Raw genomic sequence first — 19,905 nt, forward strand, 5'->3', positions numbered from 1 at the left:
TGCCCTGGGAACCTGTGAATTTGAGCAACTATCACATTTGGAATGGGGTTGAAATATAAAGTATAGATAATAAAATGATGAAATTTCGTACTCATATCCACATACATAAACATGGACATATGTAAATTTTTCTAATTTCCTAGATCTCACAATAGGTTTCATGCCCTCTTGAGTGGTCTGTGTGATATATAATCCAGGTGTCAGTAGGCCCTTCCAACACCATTCAAAAGGATCCATTGTGTTTTGTTAAAATCCATGTGACATTTTTATTACAGAATAATTTGCATAATGACTTCTGCAAATCTGACACCAGCACACTCTGGTTTAGAAATTTATCTTTGGAGAATAAGTAGAGAAATGTCTTAGGTAACAGACATAACAGATAAATGAAGCTAAAACTTTCCGGATCTCTAGACCGTAACCTCGTTGATTCAATATAGTAACAGTGCTCTCTTTCCACATCTGCAAAGACCTTTCTGCATATTCTTTTAATTGGCAAGAACAAATTTGTTTTTGAGCATTTGGTGACATTCTGAGATAATTGGATTGAGAATCACTCATCTGCATTCTAAGTGGAAAAGGATCGTTTTCATTTTTTTCTAAATTTCAACTAAAATTGAACATTTTAAAGGAAAGACTCTTTTAACAAGGACATTTGAGTGACCTTGTTTGTGGGAGTCTGTTAGTTGCTCTAACCTTAATGACTCACTTATAGAGAATGTTTCCTGAAGATGTCCTTCATGAAAAGGACAAGTTTGGACTTGGCAATAGTAATTTACTTAATTTATCTTAAATTTGGTTTCAGTGAGCAACCCTAATTAACCTGATTTTTTGCTGATAATCACTCTCAATGGAATCAAATCACAAATCCGGGGATGGATTGAGCGGCACCCAGAAGGAAGCAGCCCTCCGCGCACTGGTCCAGCGCACAGGATATAGCTTGGTCCAGGTAGGAATTTCTTGTGACATCTGCTGAGACTCACTGCTGAATTCACAGAGCGGTGGGGATATTAGTGGTCCTAAGGTGCACAATGTGATCAGTCAGCTGCATAACTCTTTAGATGGCTGTTCCTTTCCATGGGGAAAGGAGATTGGATCATTTCAGCTTTGCAGGTGACCTTACAGGTGATGTTCTTTCTACTCTGGGTTATCAACTCAATCTTGCCTTGTCATTTGGAAGCAGAGCTATGTTCACAGTCATAAAGACTATCATAGTTTTGAAAGGCCAGTTTAGTATAAGAAAAGGCAGCTGGAATTCATCACTCAAAGCTGTCAGTGAAGTAGAACCAAGCTAATGTTTCAAAAATCAGCAGAGAACAAACTACCCAGGAACTGGCCTTAGTTTCCAGAGAGATTTCTGACGACAGATACAAAACAACCTCTAGATGAGGGTTCCAAAGATTGACTTTTGGTAAGCCCAGCTATTCTAGGATGTTTTCTCATAATAACTACCCAATCAGTTCAGGGTATACAATCATTTATCTCCATGGTCAGCATTTCTGAAAAGAGGAGAAGACATAATATCCTAAAGCTGTCTGTTCATAGTCATTGGTTGTCAAGAATTACCTGTATATTATTATTGTCTTTATGATAACCTCCTTTAGAGAGCTTATGATACATTAAAAAGCAAACTAATGTTAGACATACAAATTAATTATCTTATTTGAAGAAATAATGTTGCTCTTTTTACAGTGTGACAAAGTATTTTAATTCTCAGCCATTATCTTTCACCCACATACTTTCCTAACTTAACCAAATCTCTGTGCTGTTATGAATACGAAAGTCATTTGTGAATAACAATAAAATATACAGCAGTGTCCTTTATTACATGTTCCTTTGTCAGATCAGTGGAAAACTGAATGTAGTACATTTTGCAACAATCTTCTAAGTCATAGAATGCTTTGTTAGAGACAATGTAATGCTCAAAATTATTTCTAATTTTTCATCACACTGAAGAGTATTTAGGGTTTTTTAAGATTTCAAAAAGTATTATCTCATGGTAGACTTCTGAAAGTTTCACTTAAGTCAAAGGAGATACGAATGTATTACTAGTTTTTAATGCTTAATAAAAGTCTATTTAGGATCGTTAATAAACTTTTAAATATCTTCATCTCCAAATTTAATGTGCTTCAAAATGATTGCCTGATTAAAAATCTTTATGCAGTCTTCTCCCACATAAAGGGGTATTTCATAATCCATAGAGAAAATTCTATAGAATTTATAGTATATAAAACAGATCCACTTAAAACAGTAATTTTTTAAAATATATGCTCAGGTACAGTTAGTTGAAAAGAAGGGTTTTTTTTTTCCTTTTGTAATCAGCAGTTTCATACATGTTATAAAATCAAAAATGTTTTAAATGAGTTTATCTTTTTAACTTTTTTGTATCTGAAACACTCATGCAAAGACAGTGATGATGGAGAGCATATAAACCCTTCTGAAAAGCAATTTGTCAATATTCATACATAAAGATATTCCCCTTCTGGGAATAAATCTCTAATGATCTGAAATATAAAGATAAATACATATATAAACCTGTCTAGTGTGACACTATTTCTAATATCTCAACATCATAAACCTCAATGTATAAAAGGAAATTATTAACCATGAATATATCATTACATTCAACAAGCAGAACTTCATAAGAAATAATCCTAAAACAATATATGTTGTCCGTTTAATTTTATTCTGGGCTCAGGTTCTTTCTTTTCCCTCAGTTGAAATTCAGGGCAGGTCTCATGACTTCTGGTAACTTTCAGCTAATAAAAGCTTCTCCACTAAATAATTAATATGTCAAGTCCAGGATAATAAAAATGTAACTTCATTCAAAGTTAAAGCTATTTCCCTTCCCCAGATATGTCAGGTTGGAGGGCAATTTCTATTTTTTTCTCCTTTATGCTTTCAGAAGCATAATTTCCTACACCGGTTTACTAACTAGAATTCCTGACTCAGCTGAAGCAGAAGAGGAGAGGGGACAGGGACGTTTTTACTTAACTGACACCGGTGTTGGGCTCTGGGCCCTGCAGGTGTAAAGCTCCTGGGATCCTCTGTAGGATCATCAAAGTCACCCTTCACTCCATCGCCAGGGTCTCTCACCTTGCTACACTCTGCTCTGGCTGGCCACTTTCCTGGGCCTCAGTCTCCTCCTTCAGAGCTCTCTTTGACATTCCAAGCATCCCTCTCGGAGAAGACGGAAGATAACCCCTGATTCTTACATCTGCCCAAACTCTAGTCCCCTGGAAACACACATTCTGACCCAATGAAACCCGGAGGTGCAGGTGACACAAAGCAACCACCTCTCCTCACCACCGTCAAAACAGCCGGCCAACCCGTTGCTCACAGTAGGTATTTCAGGAGTGAGTTGGACCCACCAGCCTAGTGTGTTCTCAACTGCAGGGCATACATCCCAAGCTCTATGCAATGTTTCCTTACTCCTCTCTCTTGCTTTAGGTGAACTGAGAAGCTCCTCAAAATTCCTCCCCATTAGTGGGAACCAGGATTTACAACACACTAGTAATGGTCTCCGAATATCTATGAATAAACACCAAAAATTCCTCTCAAACTCTCCAATATTTTTTCTAAACTCAGGGTTGGGGAGCGGTAGGGTAGTTTTCTAAACTCAGGAATGGGGAAGGGTGTTCAGTTAAGAATACAAAACAGTTAACAGCTCCCTGCTATCTCCTTGTCCTGCTTGGTGGTCCAGGGATAGTGTCATACCCAAACGAGAGGCCAAAAGAATCCCATTCCATCTTAAAATTCTTAAAAATTTACAAATGAAATAATATCAGTCATTAGGTGACCACTGAGAAAATTCTGCAGGACAGAAAATTGTAACATATTAGAGCTATGTAAAAAGCTTACAAATAACAAAATACATTTAAAAGAGACAAACAGCAATGGAGATCATTTCATAAACCTAATTATTTAAGAACATTTGCATTATGAAGGAAAAAAACCAATAGGGCTATTTTACCTTTATAATTTAAAAACGTTTTCAAATAAAAACCCCTAAAAATTTATGGGCCACCTGAATATTGCTTTGGTCTTATATTTTCAATTACATTCAAAAGATAATAATAGTGAGGATTTAGATCACAAGTTAATAACAATAACAAAATAGTAAACATTTATCAGGTACTTATATGCTAACTGCTTTGTATCTATTAATTCATTTAATCCCAACAACAAACCTATGAGGTAGTTGCTGTGATCATCTCCAATTTCCAGATAAGGAAAACAAGGCACAAAGAAAGTTAGGTTGCTTGCCCAAGATTTATAGGCTATGCAATTGGCCAAAATTTTCAGCAAGATTTACAGAACTAAGAGTTGTGATAATGTTATCTTTAAGATTGAAATTTTAGAGATTACTATGTCAGAGCATCCTAAAAATATTTTGTTAAGCCTAAACTTTGTAAAATGATTCACTGTAAATAATTCTTATTTGTTAGCAGAACTACTGGATCAGAAATTTTCTAGTAATACAGAAACCTAAAATTCTGAAACCTAGCTATCTAGATCTACAGCCTCCAATCACATGTAAATATATACATAATTCAGCTCAATCATTTTGAATCATTGGAAAATCCCTTCTGATTTTGGCGGCAAAGAGTAGAAAATCACCCAAGACTTCAAATGAGTGACCTATAATTTAACCTAGCCTCTATTATACACAACTATGGACTTGAACAAGTCCCTTAACTGCCCTTGGCCTTAATTTCCCAGAAGGTTGGGCAGGAACTACCCTGTCTCTGAGTCACGATTCTGTGATTCTAGCATCTGTTCAATCTAGTCATTGGTCAGCAAACTGGACTAACTGGAAGAGGAAACCAGCATGTCTTGAGACACAGGTTCAGACTCTGCAGTTTAGGAAAAATCCTTTAGCCTTCTCAATATTTCAGTCCTCCTACTCTGGACTAGAGAAAATATTAATACGATCATCAAGAAAAAGAGCAACACCAGGTTTACTTTTTAAAAAAAATCTCCGTACAAAAATGAAGATAAGCATTTTAATACAATTCAGGGAGCATATCCATCAAATGACATTTTTGAATGTTGTGGTATTTGCTAAGTTAGGGTTTGAAGGGTCTGCTTCTGCCGTATCTTTGCAGTCTCTGATATTGAATGCTGAATACTTGCAAAACAAGAATTCAAAAAATAGAGGGTGACTAATTTGTGCCCTCTTATCACTGGCAGGACAAATAAAGCTGTCAAAAATAGAATTTTGCAGGTTACTTAATAACGCGAGTCAGTCTTTTATATTCAAACTGATGCAATAAAACGTGCTTGTGAGGGGTTGGAAATACGCTTTGTGGTATTATTTTTTAATAATAGTTGGCTACCTTCAGACATCGACAGCTAAAATTTTTATCAAAGAAACATCAAAGAATCAAAGAACCTTAATGCAATACTCTGCATGTGTAGAGGTTCAATAAATATTATTGATAAAAATTGTGTAACGCTGACAAATTAAACTTTCAACTCAGTTGCATTATGCCACATAGAAAGATTTAGAAGTGTGCCGCAACGTTAGCTTGTAAACAGTCTTTGCCTCCAGGCAGTGGAATTATGTGTGGGGCTTTTTTTTTTCCTACTTTTTCACTCTTAACTGTACTTCCCAGATTTTCCAAAACTGCCAAATAATTCTTTTGAGAATCAAAGAAAAAAAAATCCCTTTATGATTATCCTGTCCTCCAGAATGCATTACTGACATGGGGCATCAACTCTGTGACATGTGATGCTCCTTCCTTCTGGAATTTTCTCCTTAAAACTACGAAAGTACATCTTCATCGGTGAACATTTTCATAAAACTTTCCACCCAATGTAGAGTCAGTTTACATCGGTTTTAATTCTACCACAACTAAAACTAATATATGTTTAATAAACGTCACCCTCAAGTAATCTGAATTTTTTAAAAGTAAACTTGGGATACTTATATATTATTTTAAGTGATTTAAAATAGGGTGTGTATTAACACAGTTTGTCCAAGTATTCTATTGATAATCTATTTTCTAAAAATCATTACAACACAAATATTTATGTGGTGTGAGAGTACCATTGCTTGCTTAATCAGGTGGTTGTCCTCAACAAAGAGGTTTTTTTGTTGCTGTTTTTATTTTTCTGTTTTGTTTCCTTGATCCCTATTGTTGAATACAGTGTGTTAACGTTAGGCCTTGGGATTACAGAAGCATAAGGTGTCAGAGCTGACCTAAAATACATATAAATTATGAAAGTGAAAATTAATTTATCCAAAATAAAAGAGAACAACATAAGACTGCATTAAATGAACAATACAGCTGTGGGCGCTACTTTTCTGTTTAGAGTCTTAAAACGGACTATACTCTGACCAAAGGAATGAGGACAAATATTTCAACATAAGGATGATCAGCACAGTGAAATTTATAATGTTTAAAAATATTGGACATATCCTAAATGTCCAATAAAATATCACTAGATATATAAAATATGTCACCCTTATATTTCCAAATTATATAGTTGTGTAATACTGTGATTTCAAAGAAAGACATGGAGAAATGTCCCAATTTTGATGTTTAGTTAAAACTCAGAATGCAAAACTGTATATATCAGTTTACAAATTAAATTTTAAGTAATTATTCACAAAAAATATTGGAAGATAATAAAGTGTAATCTCTGATGAGGGTAGTTTTCTCTTCCTTGTGTTTTTATTTAATTTCCAAACTTTCTATAATAGCTATGGATAATTTTTAATTTAAGAAAAATATCTCATGAGGTAGAAAAATTTCTAAGATGCATTCAATTAGGAATAGAAAAGTTGGGAAAATTTTATGAAAAATACTTCACTACTGAAGCTGGGTGACAGGTGCCTGGGTTCATTAGGCTAGTCTTTCTAATTTTTATGTATCTGTTCTATCTGTATCTAATATTGATATAACCCAACCGTTTTATTTTACAGTTGGCAAACAAGCCCCAGAGTTATACAATTCAGGACAGACATAAGTCAGAGGTCAGCAAACTGACCCATGACTCAAATGTGGCCACAACCTGTTTCTGCAGTGATTGCAGGCTAGGAGTGGTTCCCACAGTTTCAAAGCATTGTTTTTACAAATCCTAAAATATCAACTATCTAGAATTTTACAGAAAAAGTTTGCTAACACCCAATTCTTATTCTTAATCTAGTACTCTATGTTAGAAGTTAATGTGCAGTTTTTAAAGAAAACATCCTATAACACAGATGGGTGTTTGAGATTCCTTAAAGGAAGTAGAAACATCACTCCTCGTCCTACCCACTCATACCAACTCAAGCCTGAACACTCATTCATTCAGTTATTCATTTACTGATCAGTTTCACAAAGAGAGATTTGGTTCCTGCCTTCATGAAAATTACTCAAGGGAAGACAGAAAACAGAAATAAAATAATTTACAGATCAGAGTGTTACGAATGTCATAAGCCAGGTGGAACAACAGAATGGCAGGTGGCCTTCTTCAGATAAGATGACATAGAAGCTGAGACTTGGAGGATAAGAGCAAACAAACCTTGCAAGGAGCCAAGCACAAAACAGCATCCTTGGCAGAAAGGACCCCGTGGGTGGAACCATTAATTGGTACCAGAATATCCGTAAAATACGTAACACCTCTCAGCAGTGAAGGCACTAGTGGGCCTTAGTTTCAGGGATTCATTAAGATTATAGTAGATAAATAAGAAGTGAGTGCTTTTCATCCTGCTCCTCCTTTTTCAATCAGCCATCAGTCTGTTCCTGGGAATAATTCCCTCAAACTAAGAACAAAATACAGACTTCAATTCCCATTTCTCAAATTGAGCTTTCTATGAGTATTCTCTTATTTGGAGTTTCAATGTAACCACATATTTTAATTTTAATTTACTAATTCCTCAATACATACAAGCCATAAGATACAAAGGAAGGCATTAGATCAATGTAAATCTGATTAGGATACCATCCCTCTGCTAAGTGTGCCTCAAATTAACTTCCCCATCTCTGGTTTGGTATAATGTGCTTTAGTAACTTTCCCTGGGTATTTCTCAAATTGCAATTTTTTCTACAAATCATGCAGCAAAAAAAATAAGTTACTAAGGATCCCAGAGTTGACAGTCAGCTTCAACTAAACCAGCTCAGCGAGCTGCAGATGGAGGAACACTGTGGCATTCACATTCTTGTCTAACTACCACACAAAAATCCTAGGGACAGGAATAGGAATTTGACTTCATGATAAAATATAGCTCTTGGGTTCTACTTTTTCTTCTATTGCCTGTTCTGACCTCCTGTTTATGTCCCACGGACGTAGGTCATTCACCAAATGCATGAACACTGATTCTTTAAATAGGTGGCACTAAGCATGGAACAGGATGGGACCAGTAGATCATCACAGGCATGTGTTTCTCTAAGCTGATCACTCCAGGCACCTACAGGTTAACTTTATTTTCAAGTTCCTAAGAAGCCTCGCTCCTTCTAGCCAGAAATGCCACAGCCTGGCGTGGAAGCCTCCAAACGAGGGAGTGGCTCTATGAATCCTTTTGTGCATGTTGTGTGTACCTGACACACGATGGGAAATTCAGCAGCCCAAGAAATAGAAATGCATGCCAGGAACAATTTTCAAACAGCAATGAATTTCTCCTTAAATAGCCCAATAGAGAGTTGGTTACCATGTGAGGTCTTCAATGTAAGGTTCCAAATTTTCGCAAAATATGAACTATAGTCCTTTCCCTTAAACTAAAAGAATCTGTTGTGTTTCATCTTATCAGCCTAAAAATTGGTGTGAATTTCATGACTCAAATACACAGAAGCACCAATGGCGATTTTGGACTTTAGATTTTGTTTGCAGGCAACTTCAGGATTTTTCAAATTACTGGCTTAATAATGATCAGCAACCAAAAATAAGTGCTCTTGATCTTCAGAAGCCAAAATATTATTATGAAATGCAAAGATAGGGCTAGGGAGAAAAATGTGAGATCACAGAGCCATACAATCCTGAATTTGGGTAGGACTTCAGCAGCTGAGATCTTTTTTTTTTTTTTTAACATTGTTTCAGAGGTGCAGGGTGGAGAGCTAAAGTGATGTACATTGACAGAGCATTAAACAACCTTGAATTTTATAGTGAGAGAATTGCTCCATTTTCAATTCTCTTTTAAGCTTTCTGATGAGGAAAGTTAGTTATTGGAGGCACATCTTAAACACCTCTCCAAACCCTGCTAATCTTTTTAAACAGAGAGCGGAACTAGGGCTCAGAGCTTTTAGTAGACAATAAAGTCTGGTTAAAATTTGATTATGATTTCTTTCTTTGGTAGTTGTTTTCATAATGACCTTCCATTTGTGGGAAGTGACACTGATACTCCACTTACGAGAACGAGATATATATGTATGTGTGTGTGTATATATATATATATATATATATTTTTTTTTTTTGCCTAAGTTTTAAGAAAGTGAATCAATTCAAAGAAAGTCATTAAGTAATTAATGGAATGGTATCAAATGGATATGCAGTTGGAGACACTGATTTTTAAAATCTTTCCAACATTCCCTTTAAGAACCCTATTGACTAACTCAGACCATTCTATGAACATTTTTCCACATTTAAATAGAGTGAAAGTCAGCCTCCCTTTCCCATGCATCCTAATACCCCCACAAGACCTCTGAAATCACCTAGTCATTCTTTGTAAGTGAAAATTTTCAAGTCAGGAAAGACTGAATGCCTTGCTGATTCCCTCAGCTTGTGAGAAAGTCATGGGAGTGTGGTACAGAGAATAATTACTGTGTAGCTTTCATCTAGTTATTTCTTAGATGGAATTTACAGGTTCCTGTAGATTGGAGCAGGGTGACAAGACACGTGCCCAGAGCCAGAAGGGAGCATGAACACGGCAAATCCTGGTCTCGAGATAATACATGCTTTGCAGTCTACCATTAGTGACCTTCATGGCAAATGTGAACAGAGGGTCTTAGGAGTAAATTGGCATTTCACTTGGTCTCTTATGTCGAAACATGTACACTCCAAAAAGAGGTTTTCTGATTTCTCATTTTGTGTAAGGGTATTTCTGAATTTAATATTCCCATGAATTGGCCAAAAACTTATATTATAAGAAGTTTTATAAAATATGAGTTATTTTTAAAAGCCTGTTTGCTTTTAAATACTTCAATGACTGAGATTCTGACTTCTTAAAGAGTGGTTGTCACACATATCCTTAAAGGTAAAGGGAAAATATTAGAAGATGGTATTATTCAATGCATCATTTGATAACAAATTAGTTCTGCCTCCCCAAGACAACTAATAACTTGAAATGAAATTAGGACTATTTTGCTAAGCAATAGGCCTTCAGCAGTCAGTCTTCCAAAGTGACACAGGAACATGATTCATAATTTGCTAATAGTTGTTTTCATGGACAAACCATACTATACATCTTTTTAAGATCAAATGTGAGGGCTTTGTGAAGGAAGACAAAGGTAAATTTTCAAGAGCCAAAATCCATTGCATCTTTGTGATTTTTGTCACAAATACATGTTACCAACAATAATATTTATTTAGAATTCATTAAATAACTTAAGTAGAAATACTGAGATTTTAAAGTAGACTTTTTCTCACTTAGGTAATATGGAGAGGTTTTATGTGATAATTACATTTTTCCAATGTACAATAAAATAAAAGCACAACTATTAAAATAAAACATTGGTATATTAATATAAACATTGGTAATATTACTTCACATACCACATTTTGAGAAACTCGAGGCTGCATGATAAAGTTAAATTTATATTTGTGTATTATGTTCACGCCCTCATTTTTCCTCTTTGTTTCTAACTATAGTTCCACATTTCTACACATCCCAACATCCTACTTATTCAGTTTTTGCATCACAACTGTTACTGTTCTTCCTATTTTTAGAAAAATATCTGGCATTTATATTGTCTATGCTTTTCAAAGATTGTAAAAAAAATTGCTAATAAGGGTAATGCCAACTTCTACAGTATATAAGTTAAATAAATCCTGCCTTCTAGAAATTCTCAGCCTAAAATAGATTTTACCACCACGAAGTCACTGACCTTAATAAGATGTGCAGGTAAACAAACAACAGCCAAAATCTTTCATGTAGGAGGAACAAAACGAATATTCGCTACAGCACCGTCTGTCTTCCTTAGACAACAATGTGATAAGCACATCGAAGGTAAAATCACATCTAAGAGGACTCTTTGGGTACATCTTGTTTAAGGATCCTTAGATTTGCCTTGAAACCTATCCCATATTGGGATATATAGGTGGTATACAGGTGGAAAGTTATAGAAATAATGTCAAATAAAGAATTTAATTCAAGCTCACAAGGAACTTAATTCAAGTTCACAAATCTACAACTGGGAAAATATGGTATTAATTTATGAGCTGCAACAGACAACAGTTCTCAATGCACTGCCATCAACTGTTAGAAAAGTCCAAGGAGTCTGGCCATAGAACCACTGTTCTGGGTACAGCCCTGGTGACTGGCATGCTTGTGGAGCCTAGAAATGCCACCCAGCCTGGACAGATCGTCCAGCACCTGAGCAAACAGGAGCAGAAATAAATACAAACATAGTCAACTGAAAAATGGGTAGGAGAACATCTGAAAGCAGTTTAGTAAGGAAACAGAAACGATTTCTTCCCTCTTAGCAAGAAAAAAACAAAAGACCAAAGAGAACCACAAAGATGATTACAGATTTGGAATATAAAGTTTCCAAAGAACCATTAAATGAATTGAAATTACTACTCAGGAAAACAGACTCAGTGAGGGTTCATTAATTAGTGTCCTTCTAGTTTATAAACAGGCTTGTTTATAGGAGATGGCAAACCATCTGGCATCCATGTTTGATAAAGCTGAACCAGAAAGCAGGTGTGACACACAGCATACAAAATTTTGAGGCTAGTAAACCTGAGAAGAAAAGTCATCACTCACGACTTCTGAACAGTATACACACCAAGAAATTCACCAGACTGAAAACCAGAGGACCTTTAGGCCAGTGTTTTCTGCAATTAATGAACCCAGTGTAACTTCAGGCAAGTCACGTAATATCTCTGGATTCAGTTTCCTCATCTGTAAAATGAGCATACTGGGATAATACAAAAAAAAAAAAGTAAAACTGTTATACAAGCACTGACTCAGGATTCAAATTCTGTCTTCATCAATTACGGCTTGTAGGGCTTTGGACACATTCTGTGCCTTGGATTTCTCATCTACAAAATTAAAGTAATAGTAGTATCACCCTCCTAGGTTTGTTGAGAAGATTAAGTGAATTAATACATGGAAAACACTTAGCATACACTGACGCAGGGTTAGCTGCTACTTTTCGCTGCTGTTAGTATTATGTGCAAGTAATAGAGGGAAACTCTGGCTGATTAAGCAGAAGAGGAGTTTATTAAAAGGGTACTGGTTTACAGAAATTTTGGATTTGGAAAACTAGATTCAAGAGTAAGCTTTTAGAAATAACACCCAAAGCCACATCACAAATTTGGAATGATAAAGAAAGTGTTATCCACCATTCATGGACTACTCAACACTAAAGTTAGCATTACTATAATTTCTGCACCAGAACTCAATTTTGCTCTAGTATAATCATGACTGTCCCAGCTGCAAGGGACACTAGAAAAGCAAGTATTGGCATTTTTAACTCCTGTAGGAAAAGGCAGTTTTGCACAGATTCCTCAGATGTATAAAAAGATCAGATGCCAGATGGCCAAAATTAACTCCATCTATTTGTCCTCCAAGCTAAAATGTACTGCTTACGATCATTTATTAAAGGTTGGGGGGTTTCAACCAAGGTCAAGAAGATGTTACGTAGAACTTCTTAAAGGCTCTATGGTTCCTTCATGAAAGACTAAAACTTTTGTGACAGGAGGGATTTCCAAATTCTCCTATCAACTGAGTTACTGGGTAAGCTCAGTATCCAGCATTTAAATTGAAGCTCCTGGATTTATAGTTAGAATTAGGTCTTTAATTTTCAATTTATATAATCAAAGGTTTTCACTTCTTTATGTGTGACTAGAGAGAATAAACGGTTTCCAAGTCTTCAGCTGGAAAAATTAAAAAATCCCAGAGTTTAATGAACATTCTCTCATGAAAAACAAAATCTCCTATTTTTTTCTCTCCAAGCTATTAATACATTTGTGCTGCCGGGGGTATGCATCCCGCAAGGACACTGGCCAGGAGAAGAAAGCAGTTATAACTGGGCTTTATCTATTTTAAACTCCTCAACTATTAAAATAGTGCTTAAAATACAGCAATCCAGCTCCCAAATGTCCTTTCTGAGTAATGGACAGCTATTCTAACCCCATGACTAATGCCCAGTGCCTGTCTTAAATTGGTCTGGACCTCCACCACTGGGGCATTCCGAGCCCAAATCTTCCCCCCAGTGCCTGAACTTCATGGCATCTCTGCACCATTTAGACTCTTGGTTGTTCCCCAAAATACTCTTGGTGAATTTATTTCAAGTGTTTACAGAAACAGAAAGAATTAAGAATCTCTCCTACCCAATCACTTTTGCTCCACGAATTCTCTGATACACGTGACATGCACAAAAATAGTTTGGTGACATTTTTAGCAATTAGAGCATGAAAACTGAAGGGAAGATTTAAAAGGTCAATCTGCTGGTTGCTTATTTATTTTCAAACTCTTGGACAAAGCGTGTCAAATTGGAAATTCTGGAATGACCGTTGTGATATTATGCGATGAACGTTTGTTTTGTTTCCTCGGCCTAAAGAGTAAAACTTCTACCAACTTTATACTAAATCTATTCCAATAATCCACTGAATCATGTATCTTCAGTCTTTTAAGACGTACAGAACGGCCTCAGTGGGCTTCTCATCAACCAGGTGGTGAGAGTCAGCGCATGGAGGTAGGCTGCAGGATGTTAACAGAGATCTACCTCTCTGTAAGCAGCAGGTATGGGATACGTTCTTCCCAACACCCGTGTACTAAGATGACTGGAAATTGGGAAGGATTTTAAATGTAGCAGAGAGTTTGCAATTCAATGACATGATAATTTCTTTTTCATAAATAAGCACTTAAATGTATGAATCTGTTGTAAGTGATTAGGCTTCCATACTACAAAGCAAAATGTAGTGGGATTAAGCTGATGGACTCTGACCCTCGACTGCCTAGGTTCAAATCCTGACTTCTCCACTTCCCAATCACATGACCTTGGCAAATGACTTGATCTCTGTGAGCTTCGGTGTCTTCCGTAAAATGGGGGTTGTAATAGTCCTTAACTCACGATACTGTGTGGGAATTAGAACAGTGTCTGACATGTAGTAAGTGCTCTATAGGCGACTACAGGGTAAATAAAATACGTCTTAAATATGATTTTAAATATGTCTCTGAAAATATCAAATCCACTTTTTTAGGAAATTCTTGGTTGAGATATAGCTCATTGAATTCTTAAGTTTTTTTCCCCTTCCTCAGTATAAAACATTTTATTTCTTAGTGAAGAGTTTTTCTCCTGGATAATCCTGCAAGAATATAGGAGAAGAAAAAATTCAAGAACTCTTGAGGCAAATATTGAAATGTTTAGGAAGATGAAAGGTGCCTATTTGTTTGAAGCAAAAAGTGATCAAGGCAAGGTAGAACACCCCTACGACATCTCTCTTAATTTAAAGCAACGTGATTCAATCATTAGGAATTCAAAGTGATCATGACCACAGACATCATTTAAATACCATGACCTGAAAGGTCTTTGTGCTACCACCTATAAAATGATTGAGCAAGTCTCGTTAGTTTTTAACAACATTTAACAGAAAAACTAGAAGCTGCTTTATTTTGATTTTTAACCAACAGCTCTCGTACAAAACACCATCTTTAAACAACTAGCGAATGTCTTTAAAAAATGCATATAGTTTGGAAAGGCAAACAAACAGTAACTGCTTCTACACATGGGTAAGAGGGCGATGCATTGAGGAATTTTTCATTTTGCTTTAAACATGACTTGTTTTTTCCAACATCATGTATTATATTCTATGATCTAAAACTTTTTCAAGGAATTATTGTAGAAGTTAGTAATGATACTGATATTTGGCCCCTTACATTTTCCTTTCTCCAAAAATCACAATTAAGTATAGTAACAAAGATTTCTGGCTATGCCGAAGTGGAAAGTAAGTGTATCCTTCTCCGGAAAATGAACTATTTCAGCTCAGTGGTGGTGGATTAAGTCTGTATTGCACTTTGGGGCCCCTGAAGTTACTTTTAGGTCATTAACCTTCAGAAAAATAAACGTATCAGTGCAGAGAAGCATCAGTGCTATCTGTCCCCGAAAAGGACATTGAATGTACCAAGGGTTTGTTAGGACAAAGGAAAAAAAAAAGAAGCTAATTCTATCTGGACTAATAACCATATTGCTTCCCACAAAGAGATCCAACATTAGTAAACAGCTCTCACCATCTTGTCAGCTTTGAGAATAGATTTAAGTTCCTCACTGGCTACCCTCAAAATTACCCAGTCCACCCTGTCAAATGTTAATCTACTTAGAGATTCACATTGCTTTGCTCAGCACATGTAACAGCCTAAATCCAGGGAGGCAAGAAGAGAATTAATAACTATTGACTACCTATCACATGCTGAGATCTGTGCCATGCATATTTGATGTATTTTCTCCTTTAATCGACAGCTGCTATTAACCTGGCTTTGTATATGAAAACACTGAGGTTCTGAGAAGTCAAGTCACTTGCCCAAGGCCCCACAGCTCATGAGTCATGGCACCAAGTAGTCCAGCTCCAGAACCCTCACCGGCAGACCACATAGACTTCAGTCTTAAATCAGAACCCCAGATTCAAATTATAGTCAGATCCTTGGATGATCAGGCATTGGTGCATTTGAATGGCATTTAAAAATAACCATAAGCCCTTATATTTGTCTGGCACTTTCCAAGTTTTCACAATGCTTATGTAGGAGCAAACTGCTGAAGCACAGAGCAGGGTGTTAAAAATCCACATTGCAGAGGCTTCCATTTTTATTCTGTGACCAGTCTAATACTCTTACTTGTCGAGAAGAATGCTCCTTATTTTGTGAAATGATTTTGAAAATAATTGAGGCACTGGAACTAAAGATTCTCTTGTTTTCTTCTCGCCCTTGTACAATCCACATGGGAGTTGCAGGAAAATGGACAAAGAAAATATGGTGGTCCCCCACCTGGCTGGGATGCTGCACCCCCAGAAAGGGGCTGTGAAATTTTTATTGGAAAACTTCCCCGAGACCTTTTTGAAGATGAACTTATACCATTATGTGAAAAAGTGAGTCCAAATATGACCTTTTTTTAATCTTTCAAGGAAAAAATACTGCTCTCTTCACCCCACTTTCACTGTTACTTTTCTTGGTCAGTGATGGTTTCTCTTCCAGTTCTTCCAATTGCCGTTCCTCAATCATGGACAAAGGTAAAACCTTCCTAGCTGCTGGTGGTTGTCCCCTAATTATCACTGCCCTGACTCAGCTCTTTGTCCTGATACTGACAGCTGAAACTACCATTGCTGCTGACTTTTAAATCTTTATCTCGATCCCCCATCTCCAAGGGCATAGCCATCTTACTGCAAACACAATGTGTCTGTCAACCCAGAACAACACTACGACCACCTGTCAACAATAAGGTATTGCTTCAACTTGAAATATTAATATGGTTTTATAGGGCGCAAAACTTTCCCATGCAAAACGTGTATGTCTGTCATGGCTCAAATGTCTGTCTATGCATATCGGTCCAGAATGAAATTTCCTTCTGCAAATATGAATCTGTCTTCCCTAAGGCAGCGACAAGATAAGCAGCATGGTTTCTCAAAGTCGTTATGTAATTAAGGAATAAATTTCCTCAGTTTTAACGCCCAATGATATTTTGTTATTAAACCCAAAGCTAAAGGGAGAAGACAAAATTAAATTTTCAGTAATTTGCCAACTAGTGTTTTAACAATCACATTCTTAGAAAATGTAGTTAAAAATGAGAGGTTAGCTATTTCTTCCCCTAAATGCCAAAATCAGCTGTGTGTGTGTGTCTGTGAGCATGGAGGTACGTGTGTAACTCAGCCTTGGGTTCAGAACTGCTCTTAATATTATACAAACAACCTCACTTGGCACGTGTACAAACTCTGAGGACTTAATCCTCTACGAATCTTATATACTCAACATGAAAATGAGCACCAAGAAACACCTCAAACACAGAGATAAAACATGCCTGAACTCTCTCCTGATGAGCCCAGAAGAAATAGGTGTCCATCACTGAATACCTGGGCATGAGGTAGGGCGAGGATGAGCTGACGGGCAGCTTATGTCTAATGACGCCTCTTCTCCCCGTGCATGCCCCTCGCATCTGCGTGGGCAACTGTTCTTACAGCAGCCAGCAATAATAAACTACTGGGTCTGCGTTATAAAGAACAGTTCAGGTAGCATGTAACCAAAACAGAGGAGGGGCAGTGAGAGGGATACACTGAGTGCCCTCCTAATACGGAGGTCCTGGTCCTGGCTCAGTTGTATTAAGACTAGCATTTATTTTCAGCCTGCAGACTGAGAAACAGGGCTCCCCTGACCATCCTCTGAAATACAACTTCTGTGTTCATCTTTATGTCACAGTAAGGGGGAAACACAGCTAAGAAGTCAGTTTACCAAGTTCCAAATGAGTGTTTCCAGTGTTGGTTTTAAACGTCAGTTGTAGAGTATGACCAAGTAAAAATAAAACTATGGAGACTTCAGAGGCCAAGACAAGAGATGACAAATGTGTTTTCTGGTCCCTAAGACGGTTGTATCAATCCCCGGAGAATTGTGTGATGAAAGGTCACTTGCTCTGTCAAAAACATATTCTGGTCCCTTGGGCTAAAATGCCACTTATATCCGTTTTCTTTGTTTAACTTGACTTTGTCCATGAGTCAGATAACAGATCTGAACCCAGTGTGAAAATATGCAAACCATTCTACACAGGATGCAAATGCCAAATACGGCAGAGAAAGACTTCAGAAAACATGTGTGAGCGTGTGTGTGTGTGTGTGTGTGTTTTCATTTGGAAGTACAAATGTATAAATTCTTTTTTTATTACTTGTAGATTGGTAAAATTTATGAAATGAGAATGATGATGGATTTTAATGGCAACAATAGAGGATATGCATTTGTAACATTCTCAAATAAACAGGAAGCCAAGAACGCCATCAAGCAACTTAATAATTATGAAATTAGGTAAGCTCCACCTCTTCTAGATTAAAAGTGAATCAGACATTGTACCTTTACCTGTTCTTCTATCAAGTTTATCTAATACAATATATGCAAAAGATAGCCAAAATAAAAAGGTTAGTTCTTTTGCTAAGAAATCAATTTAATGAATTATTTATTTAATCACTAAACACATTTATTAAATCATCACTAAATAAGGTGCCAGACTAAGTTCTGTAAAATGTTCAAAGAAAATTCATTAATTTATCCATTCCATAAATACGTGCTGGGCACTGTTCAAAATACTAGAAACATCACAGGACACTTTCCTACCCTCATAGTAAGCAAATGGATGTATAAGATTATTTAGAAGAGTTTGAAAAAATTAAACTGGGAAATGATAAAGTTGTCTAAGGAGGTTGCTACTCTAACTTGAAAATAACTAACGAAGAAAATAGTCTTCGGGAAGGTAAAATTTGATCTGAGACTCGAATGCAAAGAATCAGGCATGACAGTCAGACCTGGAGGAAGAGTATTTCAGAGAAAGAAAGAACAGCAAGTGCAAAGGTCCCAAGAGAACAAGCTTGAAGTGTCAGAGGGACAGTAAAAGAAGCCAACGTTTGTTACAGAGTAAAAAGAGGAGGGTTGAAGGCAATACGGTTGGAGAGCCTTATACTCCGAGATTAACAATTTGGATTTTATTCTAATAAAAAGGAGAAGTCATAGGAGGGTTTTCACTAGATTCGTGCTTTTTAAAACATAACTCTGGCTTTGGGTGAAGAATGGACTGCAGCAGGGTAAGGACAGAAAGAGGGAAGCTGGTTAGAAGGGTGCTGCAGTAGCTGAGAACTAGACAAGAGATCGATGCTGGTTGCACAGAGAGTTAGTGGTGAAGGTGGTTAAAAAAAAAAAGTCAGACCTGGGATATATTTTGGAAGTTGAAACAGACAAGACTGGCTAAATATTGGATTTAGAACATGAGTGAATTTATAATTTGGGGAAGAAAATTAGAATTTTGGTCCAAGTATCTGTGGATGTGATAGTGTCATTGAGGTGGAAAAGGCTGTGAGGGAGAAAAGCAGGAAACATCAAGAGCTCTGTTTGAGGTAGTTTGCATCTGAGATGCACATCAGGCACCCCAGGGAAGGTGCTGAGTGGGGGTGGGGGTGGGGCTGCAGGATCCTGGAGTCAGCAGAATGGTCATTTTGGAATAGAAATTTGGGGGTCAGCCAAATATAGGTAATATTTAGAACCATGAGATTAGCAGAGGGTTCCAAGACATAACTGACACCATACAAATCAAAAACTGGCAACAGAGCTAACTTCATGAAATTGTCTGAGTTCTAAAACCTTCACTTTTGCGAGGGAACTGTCATAAATCCTTTACGGAAGTCCTGGGCCACTTAGAAGAAAGATCAGTACATTAGATGAAAAAGCAATAGCTTGGGGTCAGGCAGGCTTCAGCAGAGTGCCAAAAAGTGACTTGACCTCTCTGAGCCTCAATTTCCTCATCTATAAAGTATCAAGATTTTTAAATGTTTAACCAAATATTTAGAGCACAATAATAGGTAAATAAATGATAGAACTCCTTCATATTAGGCACATTAATTCAGAGATGCAGTTTTACATATTTCCTTTCTGTAACAGAGATGCACCTTAAAATTGATGGAATCTTAAATTTGATGAATACAGAGAGAGTAGATTTCCTACCATTAAGGCATGCATTATCCCTGTAATTCTGTAAGTCAATCAACTACTGGATCATTTTTCTTCAACCCGTTAGC

At 36.7% G+C, this 19,905-nt stretch overlaps 1 protein-coding gene across 3 annotated transcripts in view; it reads left to right on the forward strand.

The window, feature by feature from the left end:
* A1CF (APOBEC1 complementation factor) overlaps positions 1–19,905 on the forward strand; it is a 73,717-nt gene that overhangs the window by 26,565 nt on the left and 27,247 nt on the right. The window contains exons 1-4 of one of the 3 annotated variants that reach the window (XM_072971527.1): positions 9,824–9,885; positions 11,431–11,455; positions 16,090–16,230; positions 18,018–18,148. In XM_072971527.1, the coding sequence (XP_072827628.1) occupies positions 9,842–9,885; positions 11,431–11,455; positions 16,090–16,230; positions 18,018–18,148 (341 nt within the window). In that variant the 5' untranslated portion in view covers positions 9,824–9,841. Of the gene's footprint in view, positions 1–805; positions 950–9,823; positions 9,886–11,430; positions 11,456–16,089; positions 16,231–18,017; positions 18,149–19,905 lie in introns of those variants that run through there. The other 2 variants (XM_006206635.4, XM_031682469.2) reach the window with 2 other exon arrangements.

Source organism: Vicugna pacos, chromosome 11, assembly GCF_048564905.1.
Source record: "Vicugna pacos chromosome 11, VicPac4, whole genome shotgun sequence".
NCBI lineage: Eukaryota > Metazoa > Chordata > Mammalia > Artiodactyla > Camelidae > Vicugna > Vicugna pacos.